The sequence below is a fragment of the Neolamprologus multifasciatus genome, chromosome 23, assembly GCF_963576455.1.
Source record: "Neolamprologus multifasciatus chromosome 23, fNeoMul1.2, whole genome shotgun sequence".
NCBI classification, from domain to species: Eukaryota; Metazoa; Chordata; class Actinopteri; order Cichliformes; family Cichlidae; genus Neolamprologus; species Neolamprologus multifasciatus.
Window position 1 is genome coordinate 1,338,173 of NC_140460.1, and position 22,278 is coordinate 1,360,450.

The 22,278-nt window shown below is 43.8% G+C and overlaps 2 protein-coding genes and 1 long non-coding RNA gene across 11 annotated transcripts in view; 2 read left to right on the forward strand and 1 right to left on the reverse strand.

The window, feature by feature from the left end:
- Positions 1–1,926: 1,926 nt before the first annotated feature.
- LOC146490629 (uncharacterized) lies at positions 1,927–9,650 on the forward strand. The gene is made up of 2 exons (XR_014872576.1): positions 1,927–4,580; positions 4,721–9,650. It is a non-coding gene; the product is annotated as an uncharacterized LOC146490629 (long non-coding RNA).
- On the reverse strand, positions 2,546–17,379 carry atcaya (ATCAY kinesin light chain interacting caytaxin a). 3 transcript variants are annotated; one of them, XR_014872575.1, is made up of 14 exons: positions 16,410–17,379; positions 15,298–15,397; positions 13,038–13,096; positions 12,687–12,941; positions 12,182–12,355; positions 10,793–10,895; positions 10,557–10,688; positions 10,119–10,205; positions 9,549–9,647; positions 9,288–9,323; positions 9,115–9,183; positions 8,958–9,010; positions 5,352–6,380; positions 2,546–5,321 (listed from the first exon to the last, which is right to left on the reverse strand). XR_014872575.1 is itself a non-coding variant. In XM_085152717.1 (13 exons), the coding sequence occupies exons 2-12, from the start codon at positions 15,372–15,374 to the stop codon at positions 8,977–8,979; spliced, it is 1,125 nt and encodes a 374-aa protein (XP_085008843.1). In that variant the 5' UTR covers positions 15,375–15,397; positions 16,410–17,379; the 3' UTR covers positions 2,546–6,380; positions 8,958–8,976. The 3 variants fall into 3 exon arrangements, 2 of the variants coding, with proteins under 2 accessions (XP_085008843.1, XP_085008844.1); XM_085152717.1 differs by having other exon boundaries at positions 2,546–6,380; XM_085152718.1 differs by lacking the exons at positions 15,298–15,397; positions 16,410–17,379 and adding an exon at positions 14,706–15,270 and having other exon boundaries at positions 2,546–6,380.
- A 1,186-nt stretch (positions 17,380–18,565) lies between these two features.
- The window catches only part of zfr2 (zinc finger RNA binding protein 2), a 32,288-nt gene continuing 28,575 nt past the window's right edge, over positions 18,566–22,278 (forward strand). For 6 of the 7 annotated variants that reach the window (XR_014872311.1, XM_085150922.1, XM_085150923.1 and 3 more), the window contains exon 1: positions 18,567–18,695. Coding sequence is in view for 6 of the 7 variants with exons in the window: in XM_085150922.1 (XP_085007048.1) it covers positions 18,643–18,695 (53 nt within the window). In the remaining variant the exon portion in view is untranslated. Of the gene's footprint in view, positions 18,696–22,278 lie in introns of all 7 variants that reach the window. The other variant, XM_085150927.1, reaches the window with a different exon arrangement.

The window sequence follows — 22,278 nt, forward strand, 5'->3', positions numbered from 1 at the left end:
TCCAGCCCGAGCTCTACAACGTCACATCGAACGTGGGCGTGGTGTGTTCTCGTGGTCAGGCGTGCTCGTGCTCTTTTTCCACCGCGTGCTACGTGCCGTCAGAGCCGTTCTGTGTGTACCTTTTTAGCAGCCAATCAGCAGCGGGCAGAGCGCCCAAACCCCTCGCCGGCCAATCAGAAGCCGGTAACTTTCACCCATTTCCTTATTGTTTCCGTGCTTGCTGATGTCTATATGAGAGCCAGATGGTGAGGCGCTCGTACTATTCCATTCAGCATCTAATCCACCTGCAGAGTCAGCGGCCTGTGGAAAACTACCATTGATGGTGTCAAATGGATGCATAAAAATAACACTAATATTTTACAGTATGGTCATGTGCTCGGGTGAAAGACAAATTAGGAGCAATAATAATAATTAGAACGTCATTGAACCTAGTTAGGGGTGACAAATTAAAAGAAAAACGTGAAACAGTTAGTCCAACATATGATTTTCTTTAATTTGATCTTTTGACGATAGTTGTAGAAAGCAAGTACTGTTTCATTTACCTGATTTAAGATAATAAAACCATAATTATATTAATACTAAGCCATGGCAAAATCCCCACCCTCTGAAAACTGGAGTCTGGGGTTCTGCTCCCTATAAGTATTTCAGTTTTTCCTTTATTTTATCATACATTCAGTGAAATTTTAAGAACAAAATGCTGGGACCATAGTTTGTCTGCTACTAATGTTCATTAAATTAAAAGCAGCCACAGTAGATCATCTGACTCTTTGGCATGAGGAGCAATATGCTTCTTGTCTCTGACTAATTTTCAAACTGAGGTTGTTGATAATATATCATCCCAGTGAGCGTTCATGTGTGAAGTGTGTCAGATGGTAAAAATGGTAAATGGCATGTATTTGTACAGCGCTTTAGTCAGGATGTGAGGGCAGCGTCAGCTCCATTGTGAGCCAGCGAGCAGCACCTACATTTAAAAAAAACTTAATTAGGACGAAGGAGAAGTCACAGGTTCAGCTGTGAAGTGGAGCATGCCTGATGTTTACTTTCTGCCACAAATGTTCTTGCTAGGTTGTGTCATAAATGAGGTAAGAGACAAATGAGGGAATATTTCGAGAGAACACGTGGAGGTTCTAGTAGATGTGAATTACAGCCTCCATAAAGTGTTGTTTATGGCCTTGATCTGTTTCCCAGTACGTGTGTTTGTGTCCACGTGCACGTCGAGGCTCAACAGTCGACAGTGAACATCATAAAGGTGTGATGGGCGAGTCTTCTAGCTGTGTTGCAATTACAAGTCTTCCTAGATCCAAGAAAACGAGGAAACCTTCACATGAGTGTCTGCAGTCTTCAGCAGCTACAGGTCATCCCTGCAAGTGGGAGGGTCACACAGTAAATCCTAAAGCTCACACCAAAGAGCCATCCATGAACATAGTTATGGTACACTGTAGACTCCAGATAGTTAGGACAGTTTGTACTCTTAATATGCTACTGTGAAACTACTGTTTTATTACCTCTGAATTTAAGGCCAAATCAATGTATTTTTTCCATATATTTTGACATATAATAGAGAATAAGGGCAGGAGATGAATTAATAACATTGGCAATGGTTTCATTAAAGTCAATATTTCAGTAAATACGAGGTAAGTTAGCTTTTCAGCGTACAGCATCTTAGAATAAACATTTTTTAAATGTCTGTATCACTGCAGAGGTGAGGCCATAGATTAAGATATATTAGTATGGTCTGCTTTGATTCATCATGGCGTTGATTCAACAGGGTGCAGGAAACATTTTTCAGAGAATTGGGTCCATATTTATTGATAGTAGCGCACACATCCCAAATGTGCTCTACTGGATTGAGATGCGGTGACTTTAAAGGCCACATGATCCCAGTGAACTCACTGTGATGTTCAAGGAACCAGTTTGAGCTTCGTGACACAGTGTGGTCATCAGTGTTGGGTAAGTTACTTTAAATTAGTAACTTAGTTACATTACTAGTTACTTCTATCAAAAGTAACTCCTTTACTTCAAGTTACTCGTTACTTTCAGAGTAACTAGTTACTAGGGAAAGTAACTTTGGTTTTACTCAGAATTCTCTTGTTAATGTGTTGCTTCCGTAACTGGATACCCAGCAAGATTGCAGTCTTCTAGCTTGCTTACTTGCCACAAGTGCACTGTGCCACCTACCAATAGAAAGGAAAAAATAATGTGCACATTTCCACGAGAGAAATCCCACGCCTGATTCTATCCTAGCCTGCTTTTTACATCCAACACAAAAACTGCAGTCGTGGTGTTTTTGATTGTACTCAGAACTCGGAAATTCTGCCTTCTGAATAGGAAGATGTAGGTAACACCAGACTGCAGATGAGCTGCATACAGGGCTGGACTGGGACAAAAAAAATCGTCCCGGGCATTTTGACTAGAGACCGGCCGCCATTATAGGAAAAATCATAAAGCCTTTGAATGAAAATAAACACTGTTGTGACAGTGATGTACACTGTTCTGATGGTATATATGTATCAATCTATCAATCGTTTGTTGTAAGACTCAGATAATTATTTTTTTAAAAGCGAGACATTTTAAATGAGAATAAGAAAAGTATTTCCTTGTGCCCCCCTTTCCCTTTTAATGCCCTACATGGAACCCTGGCAACACTTTGCTAGACCCGCCCCTGCACAGTTACCAGCTGTCATCTCCTGGTTTCATCTTCATGTTTCCCTCTCACCACATATTCAAACCGATATCATGACCAGCAGCTTTTTTGCAGCTGTGGCTCCAGCAAACATCAGCTGATACTTAATTAATATTAAATAAATTCTAACAACAGCTGATCAAGCTTAAAAGTGCTGCTGTTGTTTATCGCGACATCCGCTGGTTTCCTCTTTCTGGCTCAAAGTGGGCGATAAATAAACGAGAGAAAAGCCGATCAGCTGATCATTGATCAGTTTCATGATTGAAGTAGAAACAGGAGAGGGAGGGTGAGAGGATGAGAGAAGAGGCAGCTGTGCAGCGTAAACTTTTTCATTGTAGCTGAAGTCCGGAACAAACTGTTCCTTTTCACCTCAATACGAAACGCGTGTTATTTTCTCTGAATACGAGACGATTCCGTTTTTTACAGGACGGTTGGCAACTTTACTAACTAACCTTATGAACAAAAATAAAGTTCAACATCAGTAACATAGCACCCGCCCAGCTGTATAGAAACTCCGTCATGCTAGCTAGCACGCAGTACGAAAAAGTCAGCATAACGAAAATAAACTCCACCTAAACTTGGTTCATATCTGACCCAGATGGACTGCAGGTCATAACTTCTTACCTGAAGTTCAGTTCACCTGACACTCTCGGACCAGCGGCCGCTTCGGGTCTCTCCTCTTGCCTCCCTTTTCCTTCATCCACCTGCTGGCTTCCACCACTTGCTAATGTTATTGAATCTGTGGAAGCTCCGCGATAGCCACCACACGAAGTAACGAATAACGAGCCTATTTAAATCCCAGTAACGAGTAACGCGTTCCTGGTTTTGGTAAAATAACTAGTTACCGTGCTCGTTACCACAATAATTGTAACGCGTTACTTAATAACGCGTTAGTCCCAACACTGGTGGTCATACATGGGCAGGAACAACAGACAGGTAAGCTGTTTTATTTAAACACTGCTCAAACCTTTGGAGCCAAAAGCATGCCAAGAAAACGTACCCCACACCACCATCACCACCAGCATGAATCATTAAAACGAGGCAGCGTGAGAGGAGTAAAGGAAGTTAATGGCCTACACCACCAGCTATCAGCCACCTATAATGACACCTCGGCACATCTGAATAGATCCTATGATTGCAGGGTGGGACGGTGTCTCACAAACAGTTCATACCTTGGCGGTAACGACCGTTAGCTTGTTAAATGATTAACAGAGGGTCAAAGATTCTCAGAAGCACCTCGAAGGGGAGAATCCCACCACGGATATAAATGATATCTGGAACTCTAGTTGTTTTGGAACTGAAAAGGTCTCTTAGATTGAGAGAGAGAGACAGAAAAAAGTCCACTTGCTCAAAAAATGACCTGTGTGACTGAGAAACCTACACAAACATCTTCTGTTGTCTAATTTTGGTAAGCCGTGGTGACTGTAGCCTCTGTTTCCTGTTCTTTGCTGACAGGACTGGCACACCATGTGCTCTTCTGCTGCTGTAACACATCTGCTTTGCACGTGCACTGAGTTGGTGCCACGTACGTCTCAAGGAGCAGATATACCTAATGATGTGGCCAGTGAGTGTATATTGTACGTGTACTGTCGTTGCATCACGTCACACACTACTGTTTTGGTGCTGAGAAAGACTCGCCCTGTTACACGTTCTGTGAAAAAGCTGCCACACACCCACCTCCATGTGACACCCAGGAAGCCAAGCCAATATTTGCAAACAGCTCACATAGAGTAGTTTAACACGCATGTAACCAATCTAAGCCCAGGCAGCGCTCTAAGCAACAAACAGAGAACATATGATGAGGAACAATTTATTCAGTCATATTTACAGGCAGAAACAATCATGGAAGCTTCAGGAGAGTGAAACAGTTCATATGTGAGCAAACATCTTACAGCAGGTATGGTCGGTTTATGGGTTGAAACATTACAGATTTTGTGCTTTTATAGTCAGAATGAACAGTTTATGCACGAGTGTGACTCAAATAAAAAACATAACAAAAAAGTAAAATGCTACACTGTACATTCCTTCATTTTCCAGATTTCCTCGAAGCATTTGGTTCGACAATAGGCACTCAGTTCAACCAACAAACGACCAACGAGAGGCGTCCCCCTCACGGAATGAAGACGGGACGCCGCCAGGTCGGGTTTGCCAGTGAAAAACACTCTTAAAGGAAAAGTTCAAGCTTTTTGTCCAACTTTGCCACTCTGGAAAGGCAACAGAAGAGCAGTAAAGTAAGTCGGCACTTTATAAACAGACTTGTCATTGGTCAGATTTTCTGTACCAAAAATGTATAAGAATGCCCAAAACCTACAAAAACACAAGTCATGCTAACGACAGCTCAAAATGCATAAATCTATCATAGTCTTAAACTACCCAAATTCAATAGTGCAAAACATATGAGCAGTTTACAGACAATCAAGTCATGAAGTCCACACAGCAGTGATCCTACGCGTCAGTCTTCCTGCTACAATAATTTGAAAAAATGGAAGACACAAAGAGCCAGAGTTAAACGTCCAGCAGTGGTGCTGACACCGTTCATCTCTGAGGACGTTTCTGAAGCGCTGAATGACCAAAACATTTACTCATTAATCTAGAATTCAATTCAAACATATTAATCGCGACCCCCTCCGAGAGAAAGCTTCGCTGCTTCATGTGCAGTTTGTCAAACTTTGTCTGCTTCATGTCTTGACTTTCATCACATCTTTACAGAATCTAAACACATTTGTTGTAGATACTTTGCACACGTGTTAGTATTACATTTATGGGAACCTGTAATATGGAGTTTAGCCAAAATATTATCTAAATACAAAGCATTCAGTGTTGTATGAAGGCTGTTTATGTGACTATGTTACACAAAATAAACAATATATTGCTTGAACTTACCTAAATACATCTTACAGTCCACAGGGACTCCTGTAGATTTTCCAACATGGGTCACAAACTGCAGTAAGCGCTCATGTTCCTGCCTTTTGTCTTAAACACTCAGGATGACTGAGGCACATAATGACACCGGGTACAGTGCAGGTGGAGGCGATCAAAGGAAACTTCACAGAGCTAAAGGATCCCCGCACCAGCAAACGTTAGCACATGTTGACATGTCAGAACAGCATATGAGAGCGCTTCAAAGGGCCTCATGATGCAGCAGGTATGAGGTAAAAAAATAAAATAAAGCATCTGATACACTGGAAAAGCCTCGTTATCTACATCTGACGCACACGACATTCACATGAATATAAATGTGAGTTTGTTCCAGTGGTCTCGTACTGACCCAGATCTCAGTTAAAGGAGCTTCAAGATTCGCTCGTGTTTTTAAACTGTCACGATTTTCAGGTCATCCGGGTGATTTGCCCTCATTAACTTCAAGCCTGTTATCTCTGACTCGAACAACGAGAAACAAGGAGGCTCATTATAATCCAGCACGAGCTCCCTAACAGCAGATTAAAGAATGAATGAATCGAGCAGCGGTTTCAGGTTTTAAATCAAATCTGGTAACAGAGTAGTGACTTCATTTAGTGTGGCCATTAAACCCCTCTGGGATGGAGGAGGGTGACTTCCCAGTGGCATGTGGGGTTATTAATTATGGGACGGAGCATTTATTTTGATTTGATCGGACAACGACGGCACAAATCGTCAGCGGGATGATGACACGAAGCTTGTGTAGACTCGCTGGTCGTTCACGCTGCACTTCAGGTGAGCCCTGCACAAACAGAAAAGAGCACAAAGAACTGTCATGTCTGCACAATAAAAACATGTAAGTGTTGTTTTAGACATGTGCAGCTGTCTGTGAGGGACAGAAAAGGCCCACTCTGTGTTTGTCTAAGGAGTAAACAGCCAATTATTTTGGAACGAAGGAAACAAAGACGGCACTTATGCTTCTAAAATCTTTTACTATCAGTCACTTTTTGTGGTTAAACTGACAAGATTATACTTAGTGGTCAATTTATTAGGTAGAACGAGTTGGATCTGCTTTTTGCTTTCCGAGCAGCCTCGGTTCAAGGTGCTGGAAGCATTTCTTAGAGATGTGGGTCTATACTGACACAATAACATCAGACAGCTTCAGTAGATTTGTTGGCTGAACATCCATGATGTCAATCTCCCGTTCAACCACAACCCAAAGGTGCTCAAATGGTCTCCGCAGTCAGCAGATCTCAATCCAGCAAACTTGTCATGTTCAAGAAACCAGTTTGGAGTTTTGTTGCACGGCACATTATCCTGTTGTAAGCACCATAATGAAGATGGGTCCATTCATGCTGGGCCATGCCCCACACCTCCGTCACTACCAGTCTGAACCACTAATATGAGGCAGGATGGATCGATGCTCTCGTGATGTTTTTGCCACATTCTGACCCCACCAGCTGAGTGTCACTGCAGAAATCAGGACAAAACGCTCGCCCAGGACAAAACACAAGCACTGCACATTGCACAGCATACACAGTGTAGTCTATGCAGTGAGGAATGCTTGGACCGTTACACAGACCTACTCCACATATGCACAGCACAGGAGAACCACCTCAGTAGGACGAGATTCAGCTGGACATCTGCACTTATCAAAGAGGGAGGACGTGTTTGATTATGCTAATGTTCCTTAATGTTTTCATTAAGTATAAATGATCATCGTTTAACTTACAGCATCAGGAATCAGCCACCCACAATGCAGTTTTGGAGTCTCTTTGCAAGCCGATCCAACCCACGCTCACATAATGAAGAGCGCGATGGAGCAAAGTCTCACAAACAATTAACAACTTGGTGGAAATGACTCTTAACGACTTTCTGCATTAACAGTGGGCCAATAATTCCCAGGATTATGTCCAAAGGGAGAATCCCACTAGAAATTGAATACCAAGGAGTTTCCACCAGTTGTTTTTGGACTGAAAAAGGTTCTCGAATACGAGGTCCAGTTTCCTGACCCAGATAACAGAGAACGCACACAGACAATCTGCTGTGGTCCACTGTTGGCGAGCCTGTGAGAACTGTAGCCTCAGTTTCCTGCTCACAGCTCACAGGAGCAGCAGTGGGGTCTTCTGCTGCCGTGTCACCTGCTTACCTCCAGTGGTTATTTCACTTACTGCTGCCTTCCTATCAGCTCAAAGATGTCTGGTCATGACCTTTGACCTCTGGCATCAACAAGGCATTTTACCCGCTTGAATGGGTTTAAACTTCAGCAGTTTGACTCGACTACGTCAACATGCCACAGTGTATCGATCTACTGCCACGTGATTGGTCGATTAGAAATTTGCATTAAGGCAGTTGAAGGAGTGTGCCTAATGAAGTGGCCTGTATGAGTGTATAACGATGATCTCTCTTCAAGTAGTTTAAAAAATTGACAAGAATCTCGCTTCTGCACCTCAGTGATGTGTAGCATTAGCACACAGTCGCTCTGAGCGTATCAGCCGGACTGTCACAGGTCACTACTCTACACAACCTGCAGCCACCTGGTTTCTACCAGCATGTGCCGCCACATTAGCAGCCTTACCCCGAACGTGCCGCCATCTTTAGCCTGTAAGGATATTATCGATTAAAAAAACAAACAAACTATCCACTGAAATTTTAGCCTGAATCAGATTCTGTACAGGAGTTATCTACCTCAAGGACTGACAATATGGCTTAAAATGAACAGTATTAGCCTCTTCAGTCAGCCTTATGTTGATGATAAAAACACCAAAATTGTTTGAAATCCAGGAAACTTCATCCAGAGATACAGCACAAACTGTGTGAGGCTAAAGTTTGGTGAAATATGTAAAATACCCCAAAAATCTAAAAACAAAGCAAAGTTTCTTCCCTCATCATCACTTAAATGACGTGGAAGATACAGAATATGTACGTGACCATCAGCTGGGTTAAGTTCATCTCGGAAGTACACGAGAAACTGAGAAATGTTGTTTCACAGCTGTAACTTTAGAAAGCGGAAAAGAAGCTGCACCAAACAGAATCAAGCAAATGTAGAGAAAGAAACACTGAAGGAGAAAAGCTCAGCTAAGGACAGAACCTCAGTATTTAAAGGCAGCGAAGAAGCACACAAGTACCAACTCACACCGTGCAAACTGAGAAACTGCTCAGTTTTAGCACCAAAGCAATCAGATGAATATTTCTTCAGTTTGTGACCCTGACAGACAAACCTGTCCAACCATCATAGAACATGAATCCAAAATTAGGACAGAGTGGATGTACTTCTGTAAACATAAACTGGAATCTGCAGAGGCTTAACGGGCGATGCGGTAAACTCGTGTGAGAGCAGAGCACCATCTTGTGGCTGAAATAAGAAGTGCAACGTTACCTTCAAATCTCCGTCCTTCTCACAACCCTTGACCTACAATCATTGATTTTGGCCTGAAAAAGAAAAGTAAAGGTAAGAGCTGTGAAAATGACCTGAAACCTGACGAGCTTCTGAGTTTGTTGTCACACATTAAAATGTGGTTTAAGAGGAACTCTACCTCTCAGACTTTTTCACGGGCTCCTGCGGGGCTGGATGCTGCTCCTGCTGTCTCTGCTCCTGCTCAATCCTACACACACACACACACACACACACACACAGTTACATGTCTATAATAATATGCACGAGGTTGGTGCGTAATGCTATTTAAAACTGCACAAAGCTACATCTTACCTTTCCCTCCGGGCTTTAATCCTCTCCTCGTCAAATCTGAAAATGAGAGGCGCTGTTATATCCTCACATCACACAGTGAATCCTGCCATCTAAGTCCTCTTTTTAAGAACTGAGGTAATAATCTTATTGTACATTTATTCAAACAGCAGTCTTGTTCTTGGTTTGATTTAAATGAGTAATAACTTTAAAAAAAGAAAAAAGGATTAACCACCGCCTGCAGGTAAAGCTCATGTTCGCCATCTAGTGGTCACAGACACTTACTGCACCACACACTCGGGGACGTGGACGTGCTCCATGGGCACCATTTCTGCCAGTTCGTCCAGGCTGTGGACGTACTGGATCTTATTCATGAACTTCACGCTGCAGAGGACGAGAGAAAAGCAACACAACAGTTACACATAAAAAGACAAACAATAAAAAAATCTGCAGCAAACACATCAATGCTGTCAAACTGATATTTTAAATGAGAAACAGATTAAAGTTATTATAGTCGCTCTGTGTCAGGGATGTTTCCTTTCCTGCACATTACACTTCATTCTGCTCAACCCGGCTTTATACTTACTATGAAATCTTGATTTTATTGTATTATTCTGTAAAATTAACCCATTTACCCACATGGGGACATTGTAGTTTGTAGCAACTATGTAACAAAGTAACAAGTGAGCTTAGTTTATAGACGTGACAGGACTGTCTGATCTCAAATAGCTATCAGAAAAACAAACAAGGACTCAGTTCTCAGGAGGTTAAAAGACATCGTGTCGCCTGTATCGATTAACCTTCAGGTCTTAATGGAAACCGTTCAGTGTTTGATATTCAGCTTGTTCATATCACCTGATAAAAGGCCTCGATATAGCCAGGACGGTGCGTATAAACCACGTGGGATGAGCAATGACTAGAGACTTCAGGTTCTTCCTCAATCTGCCAGAAAACAGAAAGAAAACTCAAGTTTGTTAACAGAGCTGCATCGTTGTTCACACGTTTATGGGAAATACAGTTTAGCTGCTTTGTGTGTGTGTGTGTGCTAAAAGTTTATTCCCAACTGCCAAACAGGACTCGCTCGGACAAGCTTTCGCTGACTGACAGCTTGAGAAAACTTTTATTTCTCTCCCTTTCATATCTGTCAATATCAGCATCATGTATGTGGGATGATGAGCCAGAGTTCAGCGCTGAAAATAGCAGGTATGTCCATGTGGACATCTCCAAAAAGATCTATATAAAGAAATTCTCAATACGCTAGATATCAATCAATGTATTGAACTTTTTTCTGACCTTCTGTCGATCATCTGGTAGCATTTCTTCAGCCAGCTGATGCCAGGCATCTTGTTCCGAGGAGTTGCTCCATTCATGTAAATGATCAGGTAATCCTCGGCAACGAGCATCTCCAGACTGCTCACCACATACCTGGAGGGCACGAGAGTTAGGATTTCATGTTGGGTGCAGTTCAAAATGTGTTGACATACAAGGCTTAAAAGTGCGAGTAAGCTGGCTCTGACTGAGAGACGCACAGGAAGAGGTTTTCCATGATGTAGTGGTAATCTGCACAGCTGCTGTCAGGCAGGTAACAAGCAGAAAACACAATGATGGCATTCAGGCCTTCGCCATAATAACCTGAGGAGAGAGAGTTTAACATTACTGTCATGGAAACCTTCACAACAAACCAGAGGAAACATGTTGAATGTTTAAACTGAGACATTTTACTACTTCCTGAAACACATTAAGTCATTTTTACACATGACTGGTTACAAAGAGAGCATCTTAGGCTACGATCACACTGCAGGTCTTAATGATAAATTCCGATTTTTTGATCAAATCTGATTTTTTTGTCTGCTCGTTCACACTACAGATAAAATGCGACAGCAAACGCGCTCTAGTGTGAACGCTCAAAGCGGCCGCATGCGCAAAAGAAGACGTCACACACAACGCGCTCTGTTTAGACCCAGAGCAACAGTATGTTTGTCTGATGGCCTTAATATAAAGACTTCGGACTTCACGTTTCCCAATTTTTGCTTTAAGTTATTTTGTTATTTACATAATAATGTAAATAACCTAATAATGATCCTTATTGCTGTTTTAGAGGAGCGCTGCTTCAAAGGATAGCTGCAGATTTCTGTCAGAATCTGCAGATTATACAGAACAAATAAAATGTTCACGTTTCTCCAACGTTGTTCCCAACAGTTTCACCGGATGGTCAGGAAGCGTTCGCGATGTCTTCTCCGGCGCTGATAATTGGCGTCTGTCTTGTGTCAGTGATGTAAAAGACGGATTTAATGCGACATGACCATCAAACAGCAGCTTTCTGAAACATCAGATATGTATCGGATTCAGCACCACATACAAAAGTGACCCAGATCGGATTTGAAAATATCGGATTTGTGCCGTTCACACTGTCACACCATGATCGGATATGGGTCACATAGGGTCAAAAAAATCGGATTTGATGCGCTTTCACCTGCAGTGTGAACGTAGCCTTAGTTTCACCAGTTTGCAAAAAATGCATCTACAAAACATAAAAGTGTGAAGACTTTGAATATCTCATCCTCTACAGAACATTATATCACCAACAATTCAGAAAACCCAGAAAAATCTCTGCATGCAGGAAACAAGGGAAAAGTTCATGATGAGCGCACATGATCTTCAGGTGTTCAGGCGTCAGTCTGTCATGGAAATCACTGCATCCACAAATCACTGCCTGTGTATATATATATGTACTATATCCAGGTTTTTCTCTGTTTAAACATTTGATCTGTTTTCTATATTCTACTGTGCATAAAATAAGACTTTATGAGTTTTGTGAAGCACTATTCTGTCTTTATCAACATTTACACAACGTCCCAACTGTTTTCTTTTTTTAAGGATTATTTTATTGCTAATTGAAATCTTTTTCTGACTCTCACCTCCGTGTGTGATGACCCGAAGGTAAGGTCTGATGACCTGCATGTCGATGCGATGTTCCTGTTCTCCGATGATCACTGTTCTCCAGAGGCGTCCGTTGTTGGCATTCCCGTCCTCGCCCACCTCTCCGGATCTGTCAACAGGATTTGCTTTCGCTGATGCCACCGGTGTGTCATCTGGGCACGAACAGAGTTATGCTGAATCGTTTTAGTCGAAGGGAAACATTAATCATAATATGTGTACGCTCCGTTTAAGTTAGGTTGTGTTACAGATCCTTTCCTTTTGCATAGACTCTGTAAAAATCGACATATATTAGTATGTTTAGGTCAAAGAGCACAGTGTAACTTCTCAGCTGACATTTTATGGTACGTGCATGGATACATGTAGTGAATTTTCAGCTTAAATAGCAACAAAAACACCTTTTTGCCTAAAGTTCAGCCTCAGCTTTTTGAAGCTGATGCATTAATATCAGGAGTAAAAACAGCGACCTGTTCTGGATCTGCTAACCTTCCCACTCCAGGTCATTGCCATTCGTGATGAACTCGAGTGAGTCGGTTTCATCTGGAGTGTCGATGTCGTCAACGTTTATGTCCAGGTCATCCGGCGTGTCCAGGAAGTCATCTGACAACAAAGAGCCTTCACTTTGATCCAGGGAGAGGTTCATCTCCGGGGCGATCAACGTACGCCTCTTCCGGTGGGATGAGGACACGCCGCCGCCGCCTCCTCCTCCCGGTGAGCTCACGTTCAGAGAGGTAGGATGAGCTACAGTGAGGAAAGAGGGCAGGAGGAGAGAGACTGTGAGGGGTTTGTCATCAATAATGATCATTCGGTGACCCCCGACTTGTTGGTGTTACTTACAGGTTCTGTCATCTGTGAGACCACAGGAGGGGTCCATGTCTCCGTACTCTGGTAGTGGTCTGGTTGGAAACATGCATACACTATGTAAGCATCTAGTGCTGTGTTTGTCCAATCTATTACATGACAGAGAGGAATTTATGATGCTGCAGAGAGTAAAGGTTCAGTCACACAGTACAAAAACACATCATTTTTCCTCAGCTGAGATAAATGCATCCTAAAGCACGCCCCACTTTGTAACTATGACCTCATAATAGGTCTGCCACAAACGATTATTTTGATAGTCGACTAGTCACCGATTATTTTTGCGATTAGTCGACTATCTAAGTGACTTATATATATTTAACCTGAGTAGCGAAAGACAGCGGTGGGTTTGAAAACGATTTGCGGGGAGTCCGGTGTTCTCAGCGGCTCTAGTGAGCCTAGCCCCCGGCTAGCTATCGAGCTAGTGGGTAAAACGTCGGCGCGCTTTTGTAAATATGTGGTGTCTTGATAAACTGAGCAGATATTTGAGGTTTACACAGCTACATTCTCGCCTAAAAATATGTTAAACGTTTATTTTGTGACCCAGAAAGAATAATAAGAGTAATATTAAAACTAACTAGCTGCCGCCATTGTTGGAAACTGAGCTGGGCTGCGCTATGAATTCTGGGACACAGCTCCTTCTTCTTCTTCGGGGTTTAACGGCAGCTGGCATCCTTGTACATGCAGTGCTGCCATCTTCTGTTTCAGTCCGTTATTACACTCTTAAATCCTACTACTTATTCCTGCGTCTTTTGGGATCTTACAAAGCTTCAAACGACGCATCGACTATTAAATCAGTCGTCGACGATTTTGATAGTCGAAATAATCGTGACTAGTCGACTAATTGTGGCAGCCCTACCTCATAATAAAACGGATCCATGTGATTAGGACCGCGTTAAAAGGTCGAAGCTAGGCGTGGGTGTTGTCACTAATCTGGCTAAGCGCTGAAAAGAAGAGCACGCAGAAGAGGATAGAGATGGTTATTAACTTGTCTCCGGGGAGAGACGAAGATTACAGCGCCGCCGGGCAGGGTGTGAGTCAGAGCGGATGATGGAGGGGCGGAGAAACAGAGGAGGAAAAAAAGTGTGTCTGCATACAAACAAAGTGTCTGCATTTCTGCTTCTGTTTACACTCTGCACAGAAGGAGGAGAGGATGGGAGGACATCAACATCTTCCTCTTCTTCCCTCCTTGTCAAATGTGTCTAAAGCAGAAAAAGCGTGCTTGCACCTGCGTGTGTTGTTTTGGGCTGTCGGCAATAAAACCCGAGGAACAACTGAGTGCGCAGCTGTGCTCTCACTGGTTAAAAAACTGGGAGGAGTGGGGAGCTCTAGCGCAGTGTTGTTCAGCAGAGAGGGTCTTAGCTGCATTCCCGTGAAAGCCAACCGTCTCATCCTCCCATTAGCGGGAGGACAGTTGTGTGACAGTGCGGGCTCCTCCTGAGCCAACAATCAGGCTTCAGCCCACAGAAACAGACACTGTGCCTCTATGCCCCGAGGACCCCTGCTGTGACTACTGATCCGCCGCTTCCTTTGTCACAAATGAAGCTCTTTTTTATAGAAATGCAAACTGACGAGGGGGGCGAGCTCAAGCTCATCTGTTTATGTCTGCGTTATCTCTTAAGATCAGCGCGAACCACTGATGCTTACCTTAGCAGACAGCGCGGGGCTGCTTTTGTCCAAGCCGATCCTTAATGATCTTTATCTTTTACCTCACACACCTCTGTGTTTGGGCTCATTCCCTGTCCTCTCAGCTGGTGTGAGCCGAACCGGAGCAGAGCATCACTCTGATTCTTCTTTAGTAACTGACTGACCCTCCGTCTTTAACCAAAACCTGCCACCATATTCCTGAACTGGTGTTGTTGATCAGCGACTGCCGTTGCGTCACATGACGTTGCCCGACACCGCTTCCAAGACAGCGCTGCACCTGCTCCCTGGCTTCCTGCCTCCCCCATCCAACAAAGGAGGAGGGAAGAGGGAGGAGCAGGAGCAGGAGGAGGATGCTGATTTTCATCACACTTTCCTGCCACTTATTTTCTGCTCATTAAGCTCTGAATTTCAGCCACTGCTCATCAAATTCCCATAATTATAAACAATATCGCAGATCTGTTGTGGAAAATTACCAATCAGCTGAGAATTTAAAGGAGAATAAGTGGATTTTTTTTAAATCTTACAATCACTTTTCATCATCACATCAACACGACCGCGCATTAGATGCCTTTAAAAAGTGGAAGGATCATACCTGGGGAAGTCTTCATCCTGCCACTCGTCTTTTACTTCCATGTTCTCCATTCGTAGAGTCGCCTCTGTGGTGCCCATCCCTCAGAGAGGAGAGCAGGGGCCTGGAGGTGTGCAGAGAGTTTTTATGAGCAATAGCACTCGCAGTCACAGACCCAAGGTGTCACACATTGCTGCGCTGCAGGAACGTGTGTGTTGGCCTGTATGCTGAGGGAAACGTCAGCTCTGTGGTGAGATTTCTCCCAAATAATTGACTCTCTTTCATTATAATTAGGGGGCTTAAGTCACTGCAGCTCACGTGGTTTTTATCCCCCCGGCCAACCGGAGCACATGTGAGAGGCATGTGACTGGATCGGACTGAGCTCGCTTTTCTGCGCTCAGAAATCCTTCAAAAGTCAAATATGAAAATTGACTTTGGCCTCGCCTGGAATTCCACAGGCAGACGTGGAGGACAAAACGGACTCCTCTTTAAGGCTACCACACCTCTGCTTTCTCAGGCTTCCGGGCACTAACACCATTAAATAGAAAACCTGAAAAGCATGAATTAATTTGTGCTTAAGAGCTTAGACAGAATTCTCAGTGGATGCTTAATAAGAAGACCTGAAGTTCTGCTTTCCTCATGCTTTTCCGAGCCTGTTCCACAGAGCGATGGAAGCATTTCCACTCTTGGGTTGCAGGTTGCACTTAGAAACAGAATGAAAAGGTGTGTTTAGCCACAAAACATGTGCTGTAGTACAACCAGCCCCAGTGCGATGATGACATTCAGCAGTGCATACCGAAATAATAGCAACACTGATATAATCGCTGGGAGTGGTGTGGTTTTGGCAGCAGCACTTGTGGCTGTGTATGAAATGCCAGCAGGTGTGAATCGCAAAATCATGTTTATAAAAAAATAAATAAACACCATGCACCTTCCTGGTCTTCAAATGAGAACATCAATGATTTCTGCAAAGCCAATCAGCACCAAAAGGTGCAGCAAAATGGCTCCACAGCCTTTCTAGGTCACCCCGAGTGGAACGTCCAACAGAAAAGATTTCTCACATTAACGGACAATCGTGCATGCGTGTGCGAGCTGTGTGACCGTGCATAAAATAAATGCAAGGATGTTAAACTCACACGAGCGGCGTGAGATCTCCCGATGTGGAGCGTCTTCTTCGTCCTCAGTCACAGATGCAAAGATTTGAGGGGAGACCGCCCCGCTGCTCCACATCAACAGAAAAGCGTGGGTCAGTCGAAAATTCCTCCTCCTCTTTCTCTCGCCGTCTCTCATTCATTCGTTCGGATTCACGCACGCGCACTTGTGCACGGACACAGTCACACACTGTCCTCGATGTCCGCGGCTCGCCAGCAGCAGGTGTCTGAGGACAGGGGGCACCTCTGTTCTGGACCCCCCTCTCCTCTCCTCCGCCTCTGGTCACCTTTGTTAGGGAAAGACTGGCCGTGAAGAGCGAGCTGACAGCCTTGCCTCTCAGCTCCTACTTCCACACCACCGAGACACAAAATTCCTTTAATGGGAACGCATCTGCTCTGGCATCGTGATCTCTCTCTCTATATATATCGACCCCCCCTCTCTTCTCCCTTCATGTGGACTCAAATACCTTTGGAGAAGCTTTTTCTTCTCACCACAGTATCAATTGAAAAGCTTCTTTGGGCTTCCACTGTATTTACATTCCTCCATGGAAGTAGCTTATTTATCCCTGCAGCAACTTGGGAAAAATAAGCACCAGCCTCTGTCTCCTTTTAGTCCCATCAGATAATCCTGCTGTTGTTTTCAGTGGTGGTCTGTGTGGCTGCTGTTCCCTGGCAACAGCATCTCTCTCCATCCATAGCCTCTCTTCAGCCTCTATGCCTCCTTGCTCATGCCTCTTTCATACCTGCTACCCCACAACATGAATTATTCAGACCCTTACTTCACTTTCTGCCAGCCAATCATATCATCTCTACAGCTTCACCGCATACTATGGCTGAAAATACTTGTTCTGCACATTCCTAAAAGGTCTCTTTTATTCTGTCCATAAGGCCTCGTGAGTATTTCCCCGGGAGAAAAAGCTTTTAACAAATATTTGTGTCCCTCTTATGCATAATAAGGGTTTTCCTCTTTTTTTTTCTTTTTTTTGTACGGATCCTGAGCTGATGCCTTTAAATCCCCAAGGTCAAACGATGTTTTTTAGCATCGTGGACATGCGTGCACTTTTATACGAAACGTGCAGAAGAGCTGAATGTGATGGTGCTTGGTATGACTCACCCCGGGCAGCTGGGTTAACATTAGACTGTACCTCAATTATCAGAGGCACGCAACACCCGTCCAATCACCCAGCCATTCACACCCAGAGTATTAAGCAAAGCGAGAGCATTCACTCCAACGTACTTCCGTTTCCGCTAAAATGTATTTATTTACGTATATATCAATTAATGGTTCATAAAATTGGTATAACAAATAATAATTATACAAATCAGTACAAAATGTAAAAGAGATAAAAAGCAGAAAAGAGAGAGAGAAACAAATTAAAGCAATGCCTTTACTAAAGCATAAAACTGGAGTTAATTAGTTAAATTGACTTTTTTTAATTACAGTTTTTAAAAAAATATGATCTGTTTGTTGAAATGTAAAATAAGACCAGATCCAAAAAAATATATTTAGGGCATTAAGTTTGTGTGGGGCAAAGGAGAACATAAATTAAAAAATAGTAAGTTGTGGATGTCACTAGATTTTCATTTAGCATGTAAAGGTTAAATATATTATATTTCTAGCACTATTGCTAAGGTTTGCGTGTTCTCATGCCACAGCTCACGCACTCTCTGTTATGTCACTATTATCTCAGCAGTTTCAGGTTGGGTTTATCATTACACTGGCATACAGTTTTGAGCCATACCTGAATAGTGTTTAAGACACAGATATACGGTGTCATTTAGCTCTATAATAATAATAATAATAATAATAATAATAATAATAATAATAATAATAATAATAATGATGATGATGATAATAATAATAATAATAATAATAATAATAATGAGAAGAAGAATTATTTTTAATCTCAGCGTTTTGTTTTGTTTTTTACATTTTTTTAGTGCGCATGCGTGTAGCGATTACGTGGAGAAGTTATGAAAATCTATATATATTAACAAGGATATCATATATATATATAGAAATTATACACTGACCGCAGACTTTACATGGCGCACACGGAGTTCCTCGCTGAAAGCTCCCTGTTTGTAACCGTTTCGTGTCTTTCCGATCCAGTTCCGGTATGTGACCGTTAGCAGCAGTCGAGGGGGGGAACTATCTTGAGTTTCGGTGTCACCGCTCCGCTGCTGTTTGTCAGCACACTGTACCGGAGATGCCAAGATGGCTGCAAGCAACTATTTCGGCTTCACACATGGTGCCGGTCCGCAGTACAGGTAATTCATGTGACGTGGGTTGGTGTCAGCGAGCGCGTTGAGCCGCAGGTGTCAGTTGCCGAGGTGTATCGGCGGAGACACGGTCACCCGTCGGGTTTCGCTGCGTGGCAGCGCAGGGATACACGGCTAGCTTGACCCGCTTGGTTCGGTTAGCTAACATTAGCTGGCCGAGATCGCAGGCCAGCGCTTGCAGCTTGACATTAGGTGAACCACAGCGCTATACAGCTGCACCAGTTGGTTCGATGCTTCGACACTTTCTGTGCTGTAACATAATTAAACGGGATCAGTAGAAAGAAGTGTTTTAACCGGGTAACTAAACCGAGCTGGCTGCAGCTGTGACGGGTTAGATTTTGGCCGGCGTTTAGGATTAAAGAGGGCCAACTCTGATCTGACATCACTGACGGTCTTGTATCCCCAAACCGCATTTTCTGACTTATCTGACACGCAGCCATGCAGAGCAAAGAGGCCCTCGGAAAAGCAGCAGCAGCAGCATTTGCATGGTTAGGCTAAGTTTGCCTGCTTAATTTAGCCTTTCAATTTGACAGGTAATCAATTAGTGATGTGATGGAGCCATCATCCGGTTTTCATGCTTTGTCTGTTTGTGCTGCATTAAGCCAACAAACCTGACAAACCGGAGTGGACTGCTTTCCTCCGCGGCCTCTTTGTGCTTTTGTCTTCTATACCTGTATTAAAATTCACCCCTGTCATTCTCTGCCAGCAGCACTGATAAAATATGCAGTATTTAACCTTGTGCTGCACACCACATCTGTGCTGATAAACTGGTTATAGACAGGAGTTACCAGTTCACTCTGCACTTCATCATGTCAGGGCAGTGATCCAAACATCTACAGCACACTCACAGGCCGAGAGGTTTAAACATAATAACAGAGTCTCTGAATATTTCCCAATCATTTTTGGGGAAATCTGTGGGAGCACATGGTGTGATGCTCTTTAAAGTTTTCTCTAAATTTCTGGCAGAAGTCTGTCACGTTCTGTTGATTCAGACCATTTGTCGTGCAGACATTTTTCAAAGTTTCACTAAATAAACTGAGCTCGCTGGCAGTTTTCTTTTGGCTGTGTTGAAACCTGTTTGAAGGGCTGTCAGGAATTCCTCTGTCAAGAAACACACAGAGCTTTTGTTTTGTACTTTTAATTAAAATCGTGCTCTTTCGTGACCTTACGAGCTGGACCAAATCCTGCTCTTCACAGATTTTAATCTGGCCCACCTGTTACTTTAGCTGCTTCATAATTCAGGTCGTAGCTGTGTGGCGTGCCCCTTGCACCCATGCGAGACTAAATAGACAGGCGTGCTTCCACAGCTTGTGCAATCTAACAAGCTGACTAACAGCTGAATCATTGTAGAGCCCACGGCGTGACCCTCCACACATTTGTGCTTGTGCGTGGTTTTTCTGTGTTAATCACCTTGCAGTCGTGTCCTGGTACATGCAGTGCCAGCCCCGAAACAAACAAATGAAAGGCTGGGACTTTCTTACTTCCCAAGTCCTGGGAAGTTTCTTACACTTCTTTGTACGTTCCCTCACAGTCATTCCGGTAGTTTCTGCATCGTTGACATTTGTTGACATCCCTATGTCCCTATGTTGAGTCCCTATGTTGAGACTATGATTACTATTCCTTATACTAAGGTGTTAATTGATATTCTCTCACTGATAAATACAACAAACTGCAGTGAAACGTAGCTGGAAATGCACAGGAGAAATCAAAGAATTGGCCATTGTTGGCACAGCATGTAGCTACATTTCCAGGGAAGAGCAGGTCGGGTTTGAGTGGAGCTTTAACTGCAGCGAAAGGAAAGTTTCCACTGACGTGGGAGATGTTTGCACAGAGAGTGCTGTGTATCTGTTTGCTGTATTGTCAAAGAATATAATTCACATGGCTGGTTTAAAGTTTGAACCCCAAGCAAACAAAGATGAGGCGTAACAGACGGATGCGTGCAGCTGCAGCACTGTAAGTCTTTTAAACTAGTCGCATCGTTTGGAGCAGGAAAGGCTGGCTGTGCTTTAGTGTACATCCAGTTTCTGCACTGCACAGTCAATCCGCCTCATTAATGTTTTTGTGTTATATGAAACCTTCTCCACAGGCTACAGAAGACTTGCAGACAAATCTGCAGAACAGCATTAAAAATTCATCACTTTGCTTGGATTTATTTATAACATAAAAATATCAGTGAGCTGTATAAATATGTCATTGTTGCTCAGGTCCTCTGTGTGACCGTTAGTGACGATGAATGTGACACCTCTGCCTTTAAGGCATCATTTAATTTAAGCCAGACTGACACTGAAGGCTGTCAGCTGGAGTCACTGATGTCATTGCCTATAATTACTGTGCCTTCAGAAACATGCAAACATGCTGAGCAGCCATGCATGTATTATAAAGTGATTGGTGATGATACAGATTCAAGATTCTTTATTTGTCACGTTCATAGTTGTAGAAGTGCAACATGCAGTGAAGTGTATCCTGATGCTCCTCGACTGTGCAAAAGGGGAGAAGAACATTATATACATTTAGTGAATATATACAGGAGGACATTATGTGCAGTAAGTGAATTATGTACATTAAATGAATTAAATAAATAATTAAAAAAAAATCAGAAAAATCTGAAAGATGTACATTGTGCAAATGGGTGTTAAAGTGTCTAGAAGAGTCGGGGTGGGGTGTGTTAGAGGAGTAAGTCCTGTCTCAGTCACTTATGGATGCTGAGGGGGGGTGGGGGGCATGTTCTGGTTTAGGACCTGGATGGCAGGTCCTGGATGGAAGCTCCTCCGGATGGTGCAGAACCTTCTGCGTGTTCCCGGGATGGGACGGGTCCTTCAATATCTGAGCTGCTGTAGTTCAGCATCTCCTGGTGTAGGTGTCCTGAAGGGAGGGGGGAGCAGTCCTGCAGCAGCGTTGTGCCGTACGGGTCACTCTCTGAAGAGCTTTTTGGTCCTTAACACAGCTGTTCCCAAACCAGGATGCGATGCTCTGTGTGAGGATGCTCTCTACAGCGCCTGCATAGATGGTTCTGAGGATCACTGGAGAGATCCTGAACTTCCTCAGTTGTCGGAGGTGGTACAGGCGCTGCCGAGCCTTTTTGGACTGGACCTGATGAGATGAGAGCTAAGAATCAATATCCATCCATCTTCATCTGCTTTATCCGAGGCCGGGTCGCGGGGGCAGCAGCCTAAGCAGAGAGGCCCAGACCTCCCTCTCCCCAGCCACCTCCTCCAGCTTATCCGGGGGAACACCAAGGCGTTCCCAGGCCAGCCGAGAGATATAATCTCTCCAGCGTGTCCTGGGTCTGCCCCGGGGCCTCCTCCCGGTGGGACATGCCCGGAACACCTCACCCAGGAGGCGCCCAGGAGGCATCCTTGTCAGATGCCCGAACCACCTCAGCTGGCTCCTTTTGATGTGGAGCAGCAGCGGCTCTACTCTGAGCCCCTCCCGGATGGCCGAACTTCTCACCCTATCTCTAAGGGAGAGGCCAGCCATCCTTCAGAGGAAGCTCATTTCTGCCGCTTGTATCCGCGATCTCGTTCTTTCGGTCACTACCCACAGCTCGTGGCCATAGGTGAGGGTAGGGACG

Coding starts and splice junctions, on each gene's coding strand:
- atcaya (XM_085152717.1), bottom strand. CDS start 15,374: ATGGGCACCACAGAGGCGACTCTACGAATGGAGAACATGGAAGTAAAA. Junction 13,097..15,297: donor CAGGATGAAGACTTCCCCAG/GTATGATCCTTC, acceptor GTTTCCAACCAG/ACCACTACCAGAGTACGGAG. Junction 12,356..12,686: donor CAATGACCTGGAGTGGGAAG/GTTAGCAGATCC, acceptor GTTCGTGCCCAG/ATGACACACCGGTGGCATCA.